Here is a 22571-nt window from a genome sequence, read left to right as displayed (position 1 = left end):
AAAAAAAGTCGGCAGCGGAAGCATCAGCAGTAGTAGCAAAAGTCATAGCATAAATCAAACAGCTTATTGTCATTGTTGTTGTTGTTTTTCGTCTCATACATTCGTCTTAAATTGCCATACATAATGAAAAGAAGAAACATCCTCCAACCACCACTGTCTTCCCATCCGCTCAATGAATGACTAAAAAGGCTTTTTTCTCAACTAATTGCTGCAAATTTATTTGCTTCTGTTGCCTCTCATTTTCTCATTCTGATGTTGTATTTTCATCTCATTCCACTCATCATCCTCCACATCAACATTATTTGACTTGGATTTTTTTTTTGAAGAAGCACATGCGATACAATGGAATGAGCATAGAGTGAACAAATGAATAAATGACTGAGGGACTGAATGACATGAGTAAGTGAGAAAGCGGAGCTCGACCGACCGAAAGCGAGTCGTTAACATTCCAAACAAAAAAAGAGAGAGGCAGTATAGAGGAAGAGGAATGACAAAAAATTGTTTCATTATATTGTGCTTAAATGTTATAGTGGCCCTAATGGGGAGAGGCATTTAAGTTCACATTTACTTTGTGACTTCATTACGCCAATTAAGTGAGGAAGATGAAGAAAATTGTAAACATGAAGCTGCCTTGTCTCCCTTTTTTATGTCTTCTCTCTTTTTATTTATAAAGCAGCAAAGTTTTCATGAAATTTGAGAAGTTTTAAAAGTCGTTATGGGGTGGAAGTAAAGAAAAATTCTTAGAAGCTTGCCTGTAAACATGAAAAAAGGGTTTCTGCTAAAATTCTCAAGTATAGTTCCACTCATATTTTATTCAAGGTTTTCTTAATGAAAAATGTTTTCAAGGTGATAAAGTTAGTCATCAGTTGATGATGAAAGTAGAAGACAAGATAATTTGTCTATAGAATGTTCAAGAAAATCGATAAAATATGATACAAGAAGACGATTACGTCATATCTGTTTATCAAAAACATTCGATATTGAATTGTTGATGAATTTTGCTTATTTATTATTTGTAGGCTCTAATGGCTGATACCTGGAAGGCATGCGACGTTGAAAGACGAGATATCAAGCTTTAAGCAAGTGTAAGTCTGTTTTGAGACCGAAGTTCGCAAAATTTGGGTTCAGACTAGATACACGTCGTCCTTGCATCGAACTTTGTGCTTCTTCTAGTTTGTGTGTCTGCCTAGCTTGAAACTACGTCTGTATATGTAAGTCCACGACTCAAATCCTATCATTCCCAACTTCTAAGTACCACAAAGTCTTAGAACCTCAAAAAACTGCGCTTTAGCTTCCAAATGACCCAAACCCCCATCCATAAAGTCTTTCACAAAATCCTGTAAAAATAACAACAAAAATCATTTTACATTCCTTAATGTTCCATGTTGTTTGCTGTTATCAATCTTCTTCCTCATTTCTTCACCGCACACACATTAAACCAAAAAACTTTTCATTTGATGTTACTTTTATACATATAAAATCTCCAGCACTTCCCTTTTTTTCTCCTATTTTATAGGAATAAATGAAAATTGATGGTATTTTCTATGCTTTGCCATTGCAAAAAAAATGTTAAAGTATCTGTTGATTTTTTCTTACAAATCATTTAACCGAGGAGATGTATTGAGATAGATTTAATGTACATTAAATTAGGTTGAATAGGTGAGATGTCGATGGTTGGTTGGAAAGTTCCTAATTTGATTCCTGTGAAAAGTCGAAAAGAGCATGGAAAGTTTTAGCTTTGATGTTGAAAAATTGGTTTAATTTAATTTTATATGCTTCGAAGTTTTTGCTCGGAATGGAATCGATGATTTATTGAAATTTATGGGAGCAGGGATTGATCTAGAATTGAAAAGTTTGTATTACATGCTGAGTCTAACTCCATCCATAGTTGGAATCAGCCAATCTCCATAAATTTCAATTTATTCCCTACAACTCCAATTAAAATTGATTCTGTTGGAAAATTCCTCAAATTCCCCTAAAATAAGACAAATTGTACCAAAAAGCTTACATTATTTACTCAAAAAATCACAGCAATCTTTCATATTTTTTCTATTTTCCAAAAAAAACACGAAATTCGAATTATTTTTGAAAACAGCACAAAAAAGCCAAGTCAAGTCCAAATTAATTATTTCCTACACTCAGTGCCAGCTCATTCAGCAAACGCAAAAAAAGCAGAGGATTTTCTCGTTCAACAGATAGAAAAAGTCAAACAAGGAGAAATGTCAGAAGAATCTTTAAGTTTAATCCCGAAATTGTACAATTTCTTATCAGTAAAAGACATTGATGACTCGAAAAAATTCTTTGGCAATGATGGACTTAGCTATGAGAATTTACGTAAATATCTTAAAAAGTTCGGAATGGAATATGATGACAAAGACTTTGAGATTTTGTGCCTTAAAATTGACATGGATCGTGATTGTCGAGTCAAATTTAATGAATTTATCAGTTACTTTATAACGGAATTGCAAAATGATGATAACGAAGCTGAACAGTTGGCAATAACACTACCAATTGCAGAGTCGGCAAATGTTATATCGACAAAACAAGAGACTGAAGCTATACGAATATTTTATATACCAGCGCCAATTCAAGCGATTATAGAACAGGAAGTGACGAAAATTCTCTCACCATCATTAGCATCTTTAGCATCACCGTTGCCAACGTCAATGATGACTACGATAGAGGAAAAAAGCAAAATAATTTCAGATGGATGTTATCTATTGATTCGATGCTCCGGCGATATATATGTTTGGTCATTTGACTGGAAATTAGAGCAAGTCATCTATGCTGGTAAATTTTTCATTTATTTACTCAATTAGCTGTGTGTTTGAAAATTAGCATGGATGTTTAGACATTGTTTGATTATAATTTTGTTAGTTTGCAGTTTTTGTGTGAGGATGTTGAGTTTAGGGATGGATTTTGGGTAGTATTAACATATATGGGAACAACTATGGATTGTCCGTGGCTCAACTAGTTCAGTGCTACTTAAACTATCCTTCGCAATACACTGATACGTCAGCTACCGTCACGTTCTCATGTTTGTATTGACAAGTACGACAACACATTAAGCATGCATAAATTCATAGATTAGGCAATGTTTCAGTGTTCACCGAGTAGCCACCCCTCTATCCCATCCCTTAAGTTCCAAGCTCATTTTAATTTGCTAAATTCATCTGATATATCCCTAAAGACATCACGACATGAATACTATTATCATTCAATTCACTATAATCAGTCGAACAGACCTTGAACAAAAGTACTTTTCAATCAACACCCACTCATCAATCCAACAAAACAATGAACCCGTCAATTCAGCAAACATGATAAAAAAAAAGTTCATTTCTCTTCATTTTAATTTACAGATACAGTTCCGGCTACATATTCTTCAACGATTGAAATGTCCGATATGGAAGGCATTAAAAAGAATCCCAAACTTCTCATTCTCGATGCAATTGTGATGACAAGCATGAACATCATTTGCATATCGTCTGTATGCTGTGATTTACGATTCTACGATATATCGATTGCTGGCAAATGCGATTTGAGATTGTATATTAGGAATTTTCCCAGTCCATTAAATACTTTTTACTATTATGAAGAATTGATTAACAACAACGACGATGATGACAATGATGACATGGACGAAAAAATTTCTCGTCTCATTTTCGGTGATTTTGTGGGCAGCGTACGAATGATTGATTTCAAAAAGAATTTCAAATCGAATTTTCGTATGGGCGCAATGATTCGACAAATTTCATACCAAGATTTAATGGAGGTAAGTGAGAGTGAAATAAAATTGATGGGAGAATTGCTAAAGGAGTAAAAAAAGGCTCTTTTGAAGGCGTTGTTTTTAAATGACGTCTTTTCAAGCGGCTATTATTAAATTAAGCATTGAGATTATTACTTATGTTCTTGAGGCTAAATTACAATATATTGACTGAATTTGTTACGTATAGTAAATGTTGTATGGACTAGGTGCACTAAATGTTGCTTAATGTCCACTTAATGATGAGCTGGGCATTAATTTACGGGCAATGTACGTATAGGGATCATTCTATAGAGGAACATGGCAAAAATATAGAATTTTTAAATTTTTTTGATTATTTTTCGGAAAAACCCGAGTCAAAGGGAAGTTTGGACCCTAATTCAAGCCCTTACCTCTTCCTTCTAGTCCCTGACTCTAGCTATAACAAGGAGTTAGATCTGGACTATAACATAAGAGCTGCGGACCTCTTCGACTTGATCCAGTAATTATTATTAAAGAATAAATCATCAAAAGGGAAAATTCACTCATTAAGGTCCGGACATAGCTACAAACTATTTATAAATACCATTAACCTTCAGGTCCACCTCAACAGTGTCTCTCCATCCCCAAAACTTTCCAAACTTGTCTCTTATTCTTCTTGTTCACCAAATGAGCAACATCCAAATTAGATTGATGGATGAAAATATCGACAGAAAGAGATTAATGTTCCTTTCTAGTTTGTTGCTGTTCCAACTGCTGTTTGATATTTGTTGCTATTGACAGTTATTTAGTTTATTGTTCGATAGTTTTAGCCCAAAACCATTTCTTCTTCTTGATCTTTTTGTTTGCTACTTTTTTTTCCTATTCTGTCTTTCTTTCTCTCTCGTACCTTTCCTCGAATGTCTATTTCTGCATGTTTTTTGTGCTTCCTACGTTTTTCTGTTCGTTTCTAGCATGACACGTGAAAAGCACAAAGAAGAAGAACAGCAAAAAAATACTTTTACGGAATTAATGTTCATCGAGATAAAAAGGACTTTGGTTATTCCGCAGATGGTATAAAGAAAGAAGCTTAAAGGTACATGAATGAGGAGAAAAAAAATCGAACAACATTAAATTCTATCGGACAGAAAAATCAATAATTTAGCAAATGTTTTTCTCGCATGCTTCATACAATTTTAGTCTTCATGAAAAGCGTATTTTTCTGTCTGGTTTGATACGGACACGTGGGTGTCTTGTGAGATGTGCGAATTAAGTTTTTTTTTTCTTTTGCAACTTTATTTAATATGATTTCGACATGATTTCATATGAATACTCAATTTGAGCTTTCTGTTAATTGTTGGACTTGCACGTGCTGAACTTGGATCGTGCATTGATTTTTTTTTTCGTTTGTTTATTTTGTTCTTGTGGATTTTTGTGCTTTATTTTGTATGTAAACTTAGTATGTACATAAATTTTTGAGGTTAGCAGCTTTTTAGTACCCTTGGTGATTGTTTTCTTCCGTCTGAATTATCCTTAGAATGTTAGCTCTTCTGATAGACCGTCTATCCTTCAGTCCGTCAATCCGTCAGTCCATCAAATCATTAGCTAATTTTTATGACTTCAGATTTGACTAAAAAGAGAATGGTGGGCGACAATGACACGGTAGGTGACACGTACAGACTCAATATTCATTCATAAAATGATTTTGAAAGTGTCGTGGAGTCATGTCGCCATTAATAGACCCACTCATTGTCAGCCAACGTATTATGTTGAATTTTCCCACTACATTTCAGTTATTTTATTTCCTTTGATGGTATTTTTGAATGGCTAGAGCAAATTATGTTGATGGGTCATTTACACCATTCAACTAGCCATATGATGTAAATTTGTGTGAAACCATATACTTCACAAGAAGGAAATTACAAATAGAAATTTGTGTGAAACTAAATGGACCTAGGAGTGAACATTTTTTTAATACATTTATAAACAATGTTTTCTAGCGACTTTTGCGAAAATTTTTTATGGCAGCTACTTTTTCCAAAATAATTTCGATGTATTAAGGACTTTAACTAGTACCATATGTCTATTAAATGGAACTTATTTATGTCATTTTCCAAAGGCTAACTGCATCTCCTACCTTGACCTGTTTTCCTCTAAATATGTACATCATCTATAAATAGCCCCTAAAACATTAATACGAACATTCTTCAGTGACTAAAATGCTGTTTCATTTTATTTTGTTGTAATTTGTCCAATTATTTTGAAATTAATTTCATGTTCCCAGAACAAAATTCCACATAAATTGCATCACTGATAAGTACCTACGTCGTATTTTCATATTCCAGTATGGCGAGTAAATTCGCAGAAATTTGTGCAAACGGTTGAGTTCAATATGCTCGTGTATAAGAAATTCCGCAATAAAATTTTCCTCTGTTCATTTTCTGGGAAATTGTTACCAGCAAATTTTCATCAAATAAGCCAAAACTGCCTCGAAAAGTGAAGAATTTCAATTTATTTCAATTAGATGAAATTCCTCATTTTCGTTAGCACAAAAATATTTTCATGACAGGAAGGAAATGAAAAAAAAAAATGTTTCTGTCTAAACTTGTACAAACTTTCTCATTTTGTATCCAGGGACAATTTGATACGATGAAATGCTTTGAATTTATGAATCTACATAGCGACATAATTCGTCAAGTTTACTATTCAAGCAGCCTTACTAGCATAATATCAGCATCTGAGAGTTCATTGACACCAGATCCTTACCTACCCGGCGTCATAATTACCAAAATTGACATTCCAAATTCTCAAACTGTCTTCAAGATGAACAACGTAAGTAAATTTTAGCGAAATTTTTTTTCATATCACTTAAAACTTTTTCATTTTCCATCGTCGCTGCCTATCATGTCTTCAAAATTAATGTACACAACAACAAACAGGGCACGACATGTTTTGCTCTTAACAAAAGTTCACAAACTTTGGCAACAGGTGAGAGAACTAAAATTTTGTTTTTAGAAGCTTTTATACCTTTCTTCATTTGACTTGCTTTGGATGCCAAAACTTTCATATTTCTCCTTCTTGATTTGAGCCTCACCACTTGACCAATTTTCTATCGTTGTTGGTAGACGTAGAAATTTATAAATTTACTTCATGATGATCATCAATCTCACAGTTTCTAGTTAATTAATTTTTATATGATAGCTTAGGAGGGAGTCTGGGGTTGTTTGACCTTTTTTTATATTTTACTTGAAATTAGGAGGTTCTAAGTAAAGCGAGGATATTGATGGAAATGTTTGAATGAGGAATTAGTTATGACGCTGTTTTGATGATACTCAATCAGCCTGAGGCCATATTTCATCAAATTTAGCCTAAGGCGAGAGTCAAGCTGGACTAGCATTAGATTTTGAGTCTTTTCTACTCCGTGTGCCTTACAGGCTTATGCTAGCATTGACAATTGCAATATTCCTAAGATTAGCTTAAATATACACACGAAATCATCATTATACCCCTTGTGACTGCCTTCCTATTCTAATTGTAAAGACATTCTTTGAAAATTCATCTCAAACAATTTAATTTCCAGCCTAATCAGCCCACCATAGCGACCAGAAATTTGCACATCTCCTCAAATAATTTTCATAAGCATTAACCGTTTCATGCCGGTAAAACGAAAGGCAGTATCGTCTACCCTCTTCAAGAAAATTATTATATCCATCGTCACACTTTTTTCTTTCCTTTTTCTTCATTTAATTAATTCATAAGTCCCTTTTTTTGACGACGAAGATGAGGAAACTTTCCACTTCCAAGAAAAAAAAGGAACATCATTTATAATTATCGCATTGAGCCTTCTCACATTTACTTTCAAAAAAAACTCAGCGAGCGGTAATAAAACTCTCTCATCTTCTTTCAACAGGTGGACCCGATACAATTTTAAGATTATGGGATATCAAGCAACCATCCATACCAAAGGCTATTTTAATTGGACACACGGCCGGCATTGTCAACATTTTCTTTCAAGATGATGAAAAATTATACACGATTGATAAGCTAAAGGTGAGAATGATGATGGGGTTTAAAAGATTACTCTTTTTGGTTGACTGAACGTGATTCCGAGATTTAAATGTGAATGGAAAGTGTAATAGATTTATGACAGCTGCAATGCTGCTTTTTTTTTTGTTCCGTTCGTAACTTGCGTACTGAATGGAATTAAATGGTAATCGATTATCGGTAATTGAATCAGTGATTTTCAATCCAATTTACTGAAGTGCAGGTTATTGTAAGGGTGCTTAAAATGGAGAATTTTCTGTTCATTCAGAAAAGGGTTAAGATTGAGATATGGCTAGAAATTGAGGATAAGGATTATTATGATGTCAAATTATTCAATAATTTCAGGCTTTAAAGATCAAAATTAGTTTAAAATTGTGCAACTAGGTTCTCTGGGGTCAAACTAGTTAAGGATGAATTAAAACACTGTTTAAGGAGTCAAACTAGCATTAAAGAAGTATGAAGAAGTTGATTAAGAAACGAAGAAGTCGAAATAGGTTTGAAATGATCAATTTAAGTTCAAAAAATTCAAATTTGCATGGAAATGAGTCTAGTGGATTAAGTTGAGCCCAAAATTAGTTTCAAGGCTCAATTATACCATAAACACATTTAAGGCACATTTTAAAAATTGCCAAAAATTCAAATACCAAATATTGCGCAATAATACCCCAAAAATAATTAAGCTTACTCAATTTCCAAATGACATTTATCATAAATATTCACAAGCTCATTAATTGTAAAATTTTACCATAAAATCATGCTGACGTAATTCATAAAATCCATTTGATAAAAATCTCAATGACATGCGATTTCCCATCATTAAGAGTGAATCAAAAACAAAAAAGTTTTTAGTACATCCCACGCGAGCATACATTACTTTCATTCGGAAGCTCTAAATAAGCTCAGATAACTAAAAAATAAAATTTTCGGAAAGATGATGCTAATTACTTTCCGTCTTTTGAATTAAAACTTCTTGTTCCACTCAATTCATTTCCTTACTCTCTTCTCTTCTCAAAAATCTAGTTCGTAAAAATCTGGGACGTTGAGCTGCAAAGCTTACAGCAAACATTTGCGGGCCTTAAGCCAATTTTTCCGAAAGATTTACCAATAATTACATTCTACAATGATGCAAAAAGGGAATTGATTGCAGCTGGAAAGAAAATAGCTACACTGAAATGTAATCCACGCATAAATCCAGACACATCCGATGGCATAACACATACAACGCCTGTTACATTAATACTGTTCAATGAACTCTATCAATTTCTAGCTAGTTGCGGCACCGACAGCACTATTATTGTATGGGATTTGTGGCGAGGTCGAAAGGTGAACTGGATATTTCGAGCACATACAGTCTTAAAGCATGGTGAAGTCATACCAATTAAAATTTCTGCTGGGTGCTTTGACACTAAACATCAATATTTAGTGACGGGCGGCGAGGATGGATCAATAAAAATATGGAATATGAATGAAGGCCTTTGTGTTCGGTCACTACATGTTAATTCCTTCGTTAGGAATATTTTCTGGACTAATGATCGAATATTTGCAATTAGTGACGTTGTAACTGAGTTCAATGACAACAACGACTACAAACAGCAGATTAATATTGGTAAAACATGGTTAGGTTTTCATGCTGGTGATATTACATGTGCATCATTACATTATCCCGATGCTCTTGTTACTGCCTGCTCTCATGGTGATTTGATTTTTTGGAATTACGAAAATGGTCAACCATACATGAGATTTAATATGGGAATGCCTACACAACGACTGCAAATTGTTTATCAAAAAAATAAAAACATGAAAACGTAAGTGCCTTAAGACATTTTTGAATGTTAAACATAAACATGAGTATGGGAAAAGAGTTATGATGGTGGAAGAGATGAAGAATGTGATGAAATATGATGAAGGATTTGTGTTGCTTGTTTTGCTTTCTCTTCGTATGTATTTTTGTGTGTTGGAAGAAGAAATTGGTTGGGATTTTAAGGTATATTGGGTTTGGTGCTGATGGTTTGTCTGGCAGCTTAGTTTGGGCTTGTGATGGTTTGGTTGGAATGTGTGGATCAATGGGCTGTGATTTTGGATATGGATTAGACATTGAAGTAAAGTTGGTATGGATGTCCAACTTCAATTTCATTGCCATTAAAAAATTTCAAACCTAGAATCACGACATCACTAAAATGCGCTCCTCAATCATGACATCCTTAATCCTTCATACCAAAATTCACTTTTCCTCCTTTCTGTCTTCATCGAAAGAACCTTGAAAAGCTTTTTTTACTTTTTTATATTTTGCTCTTTTCCGAAAAAAATATCAACAAAAACGAAGTTGTTTAGGCAGAAAACAAACACACAAGCACAAGCACATAAAGCAGATTCCTTTTTTTTTCTAACTGATGAAAATGTCGTGAAAACAACAACAAGAGGAAATATTCAGTCGCTTTTTAAAAATTCACAAGAAAATTGAGAAAGTTAAAATGTTTTCTTGTCGATGACTGTTTATCACATATCGAATTTCGCTGTTTCGTTTCGAATTTTTATGAGTATCTGCTGGGGATTTTTTAGTCGTAAACAATATTTTGATTGTAAGGAATGAGTGAAATTGGAGGATATGTAACTATAGTGTTGTTGAGATCAACAGGGAGCACGAGTTATTCCTTCGAGCACTTGAATTATATTATTTATTTAGGATATACTTCAAAATTATTGGAAAATATTGTAAATCAATCATGAGCCATTTTGAAATGTTGAAGGATCCTTAAAGCAACAACAATTTTAGTGAATTTCAAAATTGATGCTTTTAAAATTTTTACGATTTTAAACCACTTTAAGCACATTTAGTGATTCCCAATGACACACATAAAACCCACAACGATTAGTTCGTAATCTCAATGTCGACTTTATGTCTACCATATGTACAATATGCATATTGAGAAGCAATTTGCATATTGTAATTTTATTTATGTACTGCTATAGAGTGTGTAGCACTAGCAATCGTAAAATTTTATAAATACACATGACATACACATTGTTGTTTCGATAAATAATGCAATGGCATATAGTAACAATGGTAAATGACTGTAATATTTGATATGATTGTAACATATGATGCGTATTACAGCCACAATATTTGTTGGTTATGAAGATTTATGAGTTATTTGCTGCAATTCTTTGTCTTAAGATGGATTTCCTTTTAAATGAAGTTTTGAATTTATGTGAGATTAATGGTGGATTTTGGATTGTAATTTTGGGGATGTTTAAGGAGGATTTCCATCAAAATTGAGTTTTTGGATATTTTAAGGAGCATTTCCAGGTCTGTTTTAAGAGATTCAACATTTTGAGCAGTAAATAGACAAAGAATGTTCTTCTTATGGTCAATTATTCTCGATTCCCATTATTTTCCTATCAAAATATCCAATCACATACAAATCACTGCATATCCATGAATCCACAGCACAGCTTTAAAGCATAAATTTTTTATTCACATAGCAACTTTCATAAAATTTAATTCGATGATTTATTAACTTTATTGTATTTTTTAAATGCACAAGAGACTCAATGTACTGTAAATATTCATTATTGAGTGCATAAAAAAAGCTTCGATATATTTCAAGGATTGAATTTAATTTAGTGGAGAAATGAGTGTTTGTGGTTGGTGTTTTATGGGTGAGGTAGGGAGGTGATGTATGTAGAAAATGGAAATCAGTGTTAAATTCAGTGAATTTTTAAAAAATGTAAGATTAATTATATGAGGTTGAGTGACACTGAGCTGATTCATTCGGCTTTGGGTTGTAGGCTACTTCAAGGAATTGGATTTGCCATCATCCATGCATGTATCATCATTTCTTCAAATCAATAGCTTATGAGTTCCAAGGCCAAATCTTATATATCGTAATCCAAACTTAATCCTTTTCTCCTTAATTCCACATATCCACAAAAGCCTTTACCAACAAAACCTTATCATGAATTCCAATATAATTTTTTTCTGCAGATCATCATCAAGCAACGGATTCAACATCACATCACATTGCATGATATCGCTAAACAAAAGACCATTAAATGTATCAAATGGAACATTGCTAGTATCATTGTCGAATGGACGAATTCAAGTATGGTCGCATCATGACAATACCAAATGTTATATCACTGATTTCAATGCAATTCATGTGGCTGACGATGTCAGTAAGTGGTTAATTGATGTTCATTCTACCAAATTCTTTTTTTTTCATATACTGATTCTATTGATATGATGACTCTTTCTGACTGTATTTTTTTTTTCTTCCTGACTTTTATGCATGCACAACTTCACACTGCTGAATACATTTTTCATGCCATAAAAATTTATGCAAAAAATTTTTTACAAACATTCCTTTTTTTTGGGTGCTGTACAACAAAAAAAATATCAACACATCGATACACTGGACATAAACAAAATATATGAAAAATACATCAGTCACGGCAATGGCAACAGACAGTGAAAATTGTTATTTATTCACCGGCTCATCGTTGGGATACATAAAAGCATGGATGATTGTCAACTTTTGGTATGTTTTCAATGTTCAATTCTGTAGATGATTTTGAGTTGAGAAACATTTATCCTGTATGGCTTCACATGGAATGCTCGTTGTTTAACTATTCAGACTGTTTTTATATGACTTTTTTTTGGTAGAAGTATGTATGATAAAAATGAATTTGATTGAAAGTTGATTATGTGATCTTGGGTAGGAGTATTAAGCGCATTTAAAGGATGGGATAGGGAGCATTAATCAAATTCTTGTGAGCCTCAGTGATTAAACTGTCGTTAGTTTTGTACCTCATGTATCATGCAACTATGTCTCGAACAGCATGCTAATATGGCACACTTGAAGGGCTGAAATGTTAAAAATTGTTTTTATATCTCCTAGGACTAAGGCTGATAGTAACTCTAACTTTGAGTAGAATTTCATACTTCAATCCATAATTTGCATGAGATGTAGAAATGAACCACTTCAATCTTCAGCTATCGCTGCTGAAGCATTGCTGAAAAAAGTCCAAACTGACTACCTAAAATCAACATTTCTACAAAGAGTTTTTATTACTAAAAAGTCATAAAATTCGTTAAAATTTCATGTGACGACTGAGGATAAATAATAATATCACAGAGACTAGTGCCGACATAGGAAGATGTAAAAAAGTTTTAATAAGTGGAAGTACTTGAGTTGTCTGTATACTTTTTGGCTTTAAAACATAGCCGATTCGACAAAATACGTTATAACTTGTTAATGACTAGTAAAAAACTATAAAAATTCAGAAAATTACATTTAAAAAATCAATTTTTTCTGAGCAATCCAACCATTTCCTACAGCAGCATGAACCAAACCAACATGAATTCTCTAGGTAAAAATCACTTTTTCAGTGTCATTCAATAAATTTCCATCTTCAATATCGGATATTAGAAATCAAAGAAACGATTCTGACGGAAATTACGATTATATATCATTGAACGTGCATACATGCACTTACAGCATATACACATGTTGTGCTTGTACTTTCCTTTCGTGTATAAATTTCACTTACAAATTCACTCATGTAGAAATGTTTTTTTGGGGGTGAAATTTTGACTAGAAGTAGGGGCTATACATAGGTGCATGCTCAATATCATTAAATTATGTTTATCATTCCACATTATGATTGTATTATAATGTTAAGGTTCATTAATTTAATAAGAATAGGCAAATCCTTATTCCAAATCAATTCCTGAATAATCCCCAATTTTAAAGTACCAAAGTATCCCAAACTCACCCCAAAAAAAATTTCAAAGAAATATTTCCAATTGAAAAAGATGAAAAAATGTTTTACGTACGTGAGCTAAAAGCTTGTTATGGTTTCTATTTTACAAAAAAAAATGTAATTCGTGCATGAAAGATGTATGAAAAGAAAATATGGATAAATATTTAAGTACATGACTGAGAAGATGATAGGTTGGAGATGAAGAAATTTCATGCTTTTGATTTCTTTTTTTTCTCTTACTTTTCCTGTGTACGAAAGGAAATAAAATTGTTTTTTATTTCCTGAAATGCAAATATGGAAACTTTTATAATGATGATGAATGATTATTTCTGGAATATGATATGCACGTGTGTTGGTGTATTCAATTAATTAACTCTAATTGAATTATGATGAGGAAATTTAAAAGAAATGTGTATTTCTGTTTGAGTTTTAGGAATAGGGGAGGAGTTTGGAAATGACGATAAATTTTGAATTCTAATTTTTGATATAATGCATCATTTAAAGGCCAAAATGTTCACACGAATGAGTTTAGTACCTCCTTGGAAATATGAGTGCAGTTTAATAAGGTTTTGAGATCAATGCAAATTAAAGACATTTTGTCAAAAAAGATCGAGGTCAAAAATCTTAAAATAACCCCTTTTCTCCCTCCTGCTTCTTGATTCACCCCTGGCTTGAGCACCCCATTTCCAAATCATAACAGCTGCCTACATCATAAGCAAACAATTCCTCCAAATTTCTATTAATAATGAATCATTACTCATACAACATTTTTGTCAGGACTACAAAATATACAACTCAGATAATTTAAACACAATTTGGAAATTCCTCAGGACATGAAATTAATTAGACAAAAAATTTACAAAAATTTTTATGACGTAAAATCAAACTTTTTCTAAGAACAGTAACGTAGTTAGAAATTATATTAAGGAGATCATTTTGAAAATTCTTCGAAAATACTTCCTGCTTGCGATTCTGTTCAGTAACTATATATTTTTCTACATTTACCAATCTCTTCGTTTAGTCAAAAACATCCCCTCAAGCTTCTTGTATCGTTTCAAATTCTGAGAGAGCAAAGTTTAACAACATTAAGATAATTAAAGAAATGAACAGCTTTAAATAAACTTTCATATCAACATTGCAGACGTTCATAAAATACGAACATAGAATATATTGAACTGCAGCAAAAGAAGCATCAACAATTTTGTAAATAACATTAAGGAAGTGTTTAAAGCTTATTACAAAGTTTTCGTTTTAAGGAGCCCGGGATGAACAGGAATTTTGGGGATTCTCCTTCTGAGGTCATACTTGACGATTTCTAAAGCTGAGTGACACTCTCTCTTTCCTTACAAGAGCTTAAAGTTGAGTCGAATTCCATACAAAATCCAAGTCGTCTTCGAGCACTGATTTTGAGACAGTACTTCTGAGGAGATCTAAAGCTCTAAAGTATTATTGCTCGGCCAACAAAATGATACTAAGACAGGAAGGAAATTTAATATCCAAATTAATTAAATAATTTGATACTCTGAAGAAATTGAGATGATTGAATTAAGTTTCTAAGTTTAAACAATTTCATTGAAGTACTTCCTAAGAAAATTCAAGTTTTTCTACATTTTTCTTAATACTTGTTAGCAAGTTCATCAACAGTGTTTAACAAAGATTTTAGATAATTTTAAAAGAATTTGTTTATTAAATTTGAAAAACTTTATTCTACTAATTGTAAATTTGTACTTAAGAAGTGTACATAATTCAAAGTTTGAACGCGTTCTAGACAGCATCCGGCTCCATCTAGCTATTAAATAAAGTTTAGAACTCAACTAGTCAACTAGTGTCCGTAGTCAACACGGATTTTGTATGGAAATGCTGAATCGATTCAATATAAAGCTATAATCTTAATCAAGCTCTGTAGAGTCAAAACTTGATTTAGGGTTGTCTGTTTTGGATCTATTATTTACATCCATGACTTACTAATGCTATGGCAAACAATTGTAAATAACAACAACAATAATCTCGCATTTACACATTTAACAACAAAAATTAATTAACTAATTTTCAACATAATCCTTTCCTATAATTTCCAAAAATTATTCCAACTAGAATATATGTAAATTAGATTAAAATGCATAAACACCTCCAATATGCCTGCTCATCAGAACATGTTGATTCATTAGGTTGTAAAAATAACAGTCATTGCTGCAGTATTGCTGTAAAAAGCTCAATCATAACAAAAATTTTCAGTCTAATACAATGTAAATAATTAAATTTCATTGCTCACAGTGCTCTCTAATTAGCACAAAAATTTGAACCTTTTTTTTCCTTCTCATCTCTCAATACATTTTATGTTGTGCTAAAAGCAACAAAAATAACAAAATATTGGGTAGGTGATCTAATTTTTGGACACTTTCAGATAAAATTTTGAAACTTTAATATCTTTGTAATGGAAATAAATTTCAGAATGAAACAAAAGACAGTTTATAGATCAAAATAGAAATATGTTTTCTGATGAGTTTAAATTTTCCATATGTCAAAGGAAAACTTTGTGGAAATTCAAATCAAACTAAAATCAAAAAAGATACGTCGATTTAGTTCAAACTCGCTTTTCTCTAAATTTTTCCACTGAGTAATACTGAATCTTTATCTTAAAATTTAGTACTTACATTAAACTTAAAAGTTCCGTAACTTTTAAAATTTTTCCTTGGAAAACTATCATGTGACGTAATTTTGAATTTTCCTTGTTCAACATTTGAAAAAAATGGAAAATCTCAATTTTCTCTTAAACTAACTATTGAATTGAAAAACTGGATATGCAGTTTTATGCAGCATAACTGTAAGTAAATTTTGGCATATAAAGCTTTTGAAAACACGATACTTTTTTCGGACCCTCCGTACAGGCCCCGAGGACAAGTTTAAATTAGGGAACTCTTTATATGCCAAAATTTACTTACAGTTATGCTGCATAAAACTGCATATCCAGTTTTTCAATTCAATAGTTAGTTTAAGAGAAAATTGAGATTTTCCATTTTTTTCAAATGTTGAACAAGGAAAATTCAAAATTACGTCACATGATAGTTTTCCAAGGAAAAATTTTAAAAGTTACGGAACTTTTAAGTTTAATGTAAGTACTAAATTTTAAGATAAAGATTCAGTATTACTCAGTGGAAAAATTTAGAGAAAAGCGAGTTTGAACTAAATCGACGTATCTTTTTTGACTTTAGTTTGATTTCCCGAATTTCCACAAAGTTTTCCTTTGACATATGGAAAATTTAAACTCATCAGAAAACATATTTCTATTTTGATCTATAAACTGCCTTTTGTTTCATTCCTAAATCTATTTCCATTACAAAGATATTAAAGTTTCAAAATTTCATCTGAAAGTGTCCAAGAATTAAGTCACCAACCCAATAGATGAAAATATGCTGCAAATGCAAATAATACAACTAGAAAAATATTTTATGTAATTCCGAGTTAATTTTCCATTCCGTTCAACAATAACAAAAACTCATGATCATGGATGATTTTAATTAGTTGCATTGCTATGCGACCAGAAACAGCGGGAGTCAAGGCAGGCAGAAATTTTTGTTATTTTATTTTTTTATTATTATTTTCTTCGTTGCCGTATTGACACACTTACAAACGAACGGAATGAGAGAAAAAAAAATATTTACGGCGCACAAAATGTAAATGAACATGAAAAGGCGTAAGCATTTCATAAATGAGCAGCATAACATATCGTGAGTTCTTGTATTTATTTATAGAATGTCAACAAGCTCAGTACAATAGAGTGAAGAAAAAGCAAGTTAGGAAGTGTTTTGTGGGAGTTTGGGAACGCATTTTGATTAAGGCACACTTAATTCCTTTGGTACGTTAGTTAGGGATGTTCAGGACTATGACATGACTTTCTGAACAGGAAATAGACTTCACTGACCTTACAGATCAATTATGATCAATTCTCTCTTCTAAATTGCACCTAAAGTTAGTTCTTTAGTCGACCATCACTTACTAGGACGAAACTGCATCCTCCTTGATCTGTTGCCGCACTGTTACTCTATAGAGACATCACCCGAGTATCTTGCAAGACTATATCAATTTAAAATCCAACTAGATTACCAACTTGTCTAACAATACCCACCAAAATGACTATATCATGCACGCCAATGTCCAAGAAAAGCAGCTAAATACCAAATCATTAAGAATGGAATCTTTTTGTTATGGAAACATTCGTAGCTAATTTTTACATTCTTTTTCATGTCACAGTTACTGTTTTTCAATTTTTCATCGTCCTCACATTCATATCGTGACGATGTTTGCAAAAAAAAAGACGAACAATGGAACAAAAACAACATAAAGTATATAAAAAAATATATGTGGGGAAGCACAAAAAGAAACCTGTCGTTGGGGGGAGGAAATCATAATTTTTACTTTATATGTCTATTTTCTTTAATTCTCTTCATATTTCATGTATTATTGTGAAACAGCGGAAAATATAGTGTATGACAATAATAATGAATGTCTGTAGAGTATCGACTTTTTTTTTTGCTCCTTAACCTTCTTCTTCATTTCCCCTTTTTCATTTTCATTTGTTTCCTTTTTTTGATGCATGATTATCATGAAATTGTGTTTTTGGTTGACAGGTGGTATAGATAAGAGGGAGGCTTTAGATGCTAGTCAACAGAAATTTTGAGGGGTCTTAAATTAGTCTTAATTTAGTCACTCAATTTGAGAAAGCATGAAACTAGACATTACAAGACAGGACTTGTCCTGCAGGCTTATGCACATCTTAATCCTTTGTCATCAAGTCATGGCGCCACTCAACCCTTATTCCGTACATATTTTCAATCCAATCAACCTGGTAATCGTTTAGTTCATTGAAATTTCGGTTGCTTTTATCTATTTATTTCCTTGGTTTCTTTATGTTCTGCTGTGACATCGATGAAAGGGAAAAAATAACGGCACAGAGAGAAACGAAATTTACAAAACATACAACAAGTCAATGCAAGGTTGTTTATTGATGGAAAAAATTATAGACAGTGTTGCTGCTTGCAATTATGGCGGCATTCGGTGTCTTTAAGTTAAGTCTGTTTTTGAACTAGAGACTCCCATTCTGGTATTAAGAAACGAACTTTCTCGGACTTGAGATGCGCTCAGAATTTGAAATATTCTCAATTTTTCAATGCCTCTTCCCAATCACACATACAATTTACCCTAAAACCTGCATTTCCAACTCTGCCAACCACAAAAAAATTAACATGACTCCAACCATGTAAAAGTATTTCTAAACAACCGCAGTACACAACAAAATATTTTTTTTTCTCTCTCCATTCCAAATAGTCATTCGACGTCAATCGAAGCAGCACCATCTCGCCAAATATTAAATTTGCGCTTTCCATTTTTATTGCGTGACGAGATTGAAGGACGTGCAAAGCGAGCGGTCAGAAATCAATTGCATCCATTGTTGTTAAACTCATATAAAGGACATAAGGGAGCATCAATAACAAGTTTAATATATTCAGAAAAAAATCAGATATTGATAAGCTCGAGTGTAGATAAGACTGTACGTTTATGGAACCTTAGTGGACAGGTATGAATGTAAATTTATTTAAACCTTTTTTTTGCTGCTTCCTTCTTTTTATTATCATTCGTAACTGATGTTTTAGCTTCAAAAGCTCATCCTTGTTGTTGTTGTTGTTGGACATGAATATAGATAACAGATAGTTTCTCACAACTTTTTGCTGTTCCACTCCCGATAGACCTTTTTATGTTTCCTTTTTGTTCATTCTTTTTCTGCCTAAAAATTCCATTAAAATGTTAATTTTTCTTATTCTCGTACATTCTGTCTCTGTTTTGTTCAATTTTGGGCTTTTTTTGAGCAGGTTTGGATACTGGAAATTTTTGCTTATTATGCTTTGGAACTAAAATATGCTGCTTTGTTTTTTGAAGCAATATCTCGAACTCAGAGCTTGAAATCAACAAAATTGTAGTCTGATCAAGTCGACTCGTAGTTAATTGACAATAATGTAGTCAGCTAGACGTCTAATTCAGCATGAATCTAAAGAATGAAAGGGTAAGATGGCAAATATGACCTGGATCTGATTCCACATAATAGCTAGTTGAATCTGGATGCTTTCTCGCTGTTCTAGCCATGCCACTAGATTTGTTAAATCCCAAGACTTATTAGTCACATCCCAAAAATTTTCATGATCACACAAACCAGCTCAAGTCGTCAAATCGTCTCCTCCTTAAACCAAACTTCTCTTTTTATCGCTCACCTATTTATTTGCTCCATATAGACCTTGTGCCATTTTCATTTCTCTTTTTTTCGTGAAACGCATGAATATGTTTGGCTTTAGATACTTTTTTGCTCTTTACTTGCTACATCTATACCTTTATAAGCTCCCAATGTGTATAAAAATACATACATACTAAAATCACATGACATGATAATAAGGTCGTGAACAGCAAAAAGGAAAGTTTAGTACTAAGTTTACTCTTTTTTTTCTCTTTATCATCATCATTTGCTCAGCTAACAAGTTGAGTTCTAGATTCTTCTTTGTTTAGTTTCTTTCTTTTTTGCATAAGCATGTACATGTCGTGTCTCTAGCTTTTCATTCATTCTTTTATTCATGAGTAAGCACATAAAGGATAGAAAAGAAAATGAAATCGATAAACATTGACTGTCTCGTTTCATTCTATAACTGTTTAAATCGTCTTTGAAATACAATGTTGTGGAATTTATTTGTTGACATTTTTTTCCAGTTCAAATAACTACAGGTGGATATACTACTAGACGTTGCTTAGTGATTGGTGATTTTGTGTAGTTCAACTATCGACTGCTTTGTTCTGTTATGGAGTTGAAAAGCTTCTGTTGCTTGATATGCATGTTATTTGTTGATGGAACTCTTAATCCGTTCCTAATTCCATCACAGCAACTAATGTTGACCCTCAAAATTCCTACTCAAATTAGCAGATTCCTAAGCAGCTACTTCACGTAATTACCGTAAATCCACTTTTATATCCACAATCAAATCCAAAACTCATTTTCTATTCCTATAATCGATTCCGCACAGCTTCTCTAATTATGATTTTCCTTATCAGAATAAAAATGACCTTCAAATTTCATTTCTCATTATATTTCCAGTACATAAACACAATAGGTAGTCACGTAAAATGGCAAATGTTATCACCAAACAAACCACTGCCACCTGATTTTACATTTAATTTTCCTGCTGATCTTAAAAGCGTCGTTAGCTATACAACGTTAAAAGTCCTTGAAGGTGGCAACATACCGACTCTCATGACACGCAATATCAATGAATTAGAGAAGGAAGAGGAAGAAATTGTTAAACAGCCAAGTAGTCAATTTAGTGTTGAATCCATGGAATCAAGTCAATATGATAGAATCTTAAGTCGACCGGTTGTGAAGAAAGAAGATGAGGAGAAGAAGAAGGAACGACTGCTGTACGAAAAACCTTCGCTTGACATTTCACTTCCACATGTCAGTGTTTCTTATTCCTTTATTCAATTTCCAATTTTTGACAATTTTCTTTCTTCTTTTTCCATGCTTTTTCATAGATTCCAATTTATCGTCACCTGAGAATTCATCGTACGGTTCCAATCAATCTACCTCGTATGATACCGAAAGGTTTGGAGACAAGCAGTATGCCAAATTTGGAAAATATTTCACATCTCGAACCGGAGGAAAGATGAAGAAATGAAAATGTTGTGTCGAGAACTTTTTTTAAGGCACTTCTTATTCTTCTGTTGATCCTCAAGGGACGTTGTTTTTGGATATAAAATTGTCATGTATTATGTTTTTAGATAGAAAAAAATAAAATTATGCTGATGATGTGTATGATATGTGGCATGAAATGATGGCATTTATTTGGTGAATTTTGAGTATTTTGACTTTGCATTTATTTGGCTTGACTTTTAAAAATAATTTGGCATGAAATTCTTAAAAAGCATCTTAATATCGTGTGATAAAGTGGTTCAAGTAGATGATATGGTGACGAGGAAAGGCTTAATAGAGACATAATAAGCATTACACAGGTTTGGCTTGTCATTAAGGACTCATTGAACTAACAGTCCGTTTATGTAATGTCCAACGCCAAACATGCCAAATGTACAGCATCAAATTCCCGAAGTAGCATCTAAACATCAACTATCATAAGTAAATGACCAAAAACTTGCTAAAATCCCGGCAATTTTATTCAATCTAAATATTTTCCAGACAATTCCATTGTATACATCATTTGTACATCCACACGCAAAACTCATCATAACTTTACCGACGAGGAATCTCTCAATTTTTATCACAAACCAACAAACTTAATTTGAATAAAATTCCAAAGTCAAAGCATTCATAGAATAAAATTTCTCAGTAAGCCGTGAGAAAAAAGAACAAATTGTTGTAAATCAAAATTAAATTTTCTGCTGAGTTTCATTGTGATACGCAAAACGTAAAGTGTAGACGACAAACGACAACGGTCAAAAGGGAGTGGAAGTAAAAAAAAAAGCGTGTATAAATTACACACAATTGGAATCATTGATATTGTCATGGAATCAATTCATCGGACACAGCGTCGAAATGGCAAAATTATTATTCAAACATTGCTGGAGGTTGAGCCTGCCACGACTGAAACAATTACTGAAAAAATTTGCTGTGATTTCAATGTAAATTTTTTATAATTTTTTTGTTTTATGTGCTTCTGAATTATTGTACTGGGTGAGGTGAGCTTCATTTTGTTGCAAATTTGCTGTTGTCATGACTTTCGAGCCTTTTCACATTTATTTGCTCAAAGTCATTGTGATGATTCTGATTGAAAATTTCAAATGTTATAAGAATTCTGAGAATGAAAAATGTCATTGAATTTGTTAAAAAGTAACTTAACTCAACATTTGGGGCTGTTGTCAGGGTTATAGGTCGTTATTGTGACTACTGATCTGGGTTATGCTTGGCATTGGTTAAAATAAGATTAGGTCGACAAGACATGTGGGTGGTCTGTCTAGTAAATAGGAATCCATAGGAATCAATGCATAATTGCTT

At 32.6% G+C, this 22571-nt stretch overlaps 1 protein-coding gene across 1 annotated transcript; it reads left to right on the top strand.

The window, feature by feature from the left end:
- The first annotated feature begins 2357 nt into the window (after positions 1–2357).
- WDY (WD repeat-containing protein WDY) lies at positions 2358–21388 on the top strand. The gene is made up of 11 exons (XM_070634936.1): positions 2358–2790; positions 3363–3775; positions 6359–6556; positions 6664–6712; positions 7635–7774; positions 8789–9573; positions 11754–11944; positions 12216–12306; positions 18857–19106; positions 20664–21020; positions 21098–21388. The coding sequence occupies exons 1-11, from the start codon at positions 2358–2360 to the stop codon at positions 21230–21232; spliced, it is 3042 nt and encodes a 1013-aa protein (XP_070491037.1). The 3' UTR covers positions 21233–21388.
- The last annotated feature ends 1183 nt before the right edge of the window (positions 21389–22571 follow it).

The sequence above is a fragment of the Chironomus tepperi genome, unplaced genomic scaffold, assembly GCF_022539635.2.
Source record: "Chironomus tepperi strain 1889 unplaced genomic scaffold, CSIRO-AGI_Ctep_v1 contig_85, whole genome shotgun sequence".
Lineage (NCBI taxonomy): Eukaryota > Metazoa > Arthropoda > Insecta > Diptera > Chironomidae > Chironomus > Chironomus tepperi.
Note: the sequence above shows the minus strand (reverse complement) of the source record. Positions and strands in the feature narration are given on the sequence as shown.

Bases quoted from the DNA above. Each gene is read 5' to 3' on its own strand.
- WDY (XM_070634936.1), top strand. From the start codon at position 2,358: ATGGAATATGATGACAAAGACTTTGAGATTTTGTGCCTTAAAATTGAC. The intron at 6,557-6,663 runs GTAAGTAAATTT...AACAACAAACAG, and splicing joins CTGTCTTCAAGATGAACAAC to GGCACGACATGTTTTGCTCT. The intron at 12,307-18,856 runs GTATGTTTTCAA...CATTCCAAATAG, and splicing joins TGGATGATTGTCAACTTTTG to TCATTCGACGTCAATCGAAG.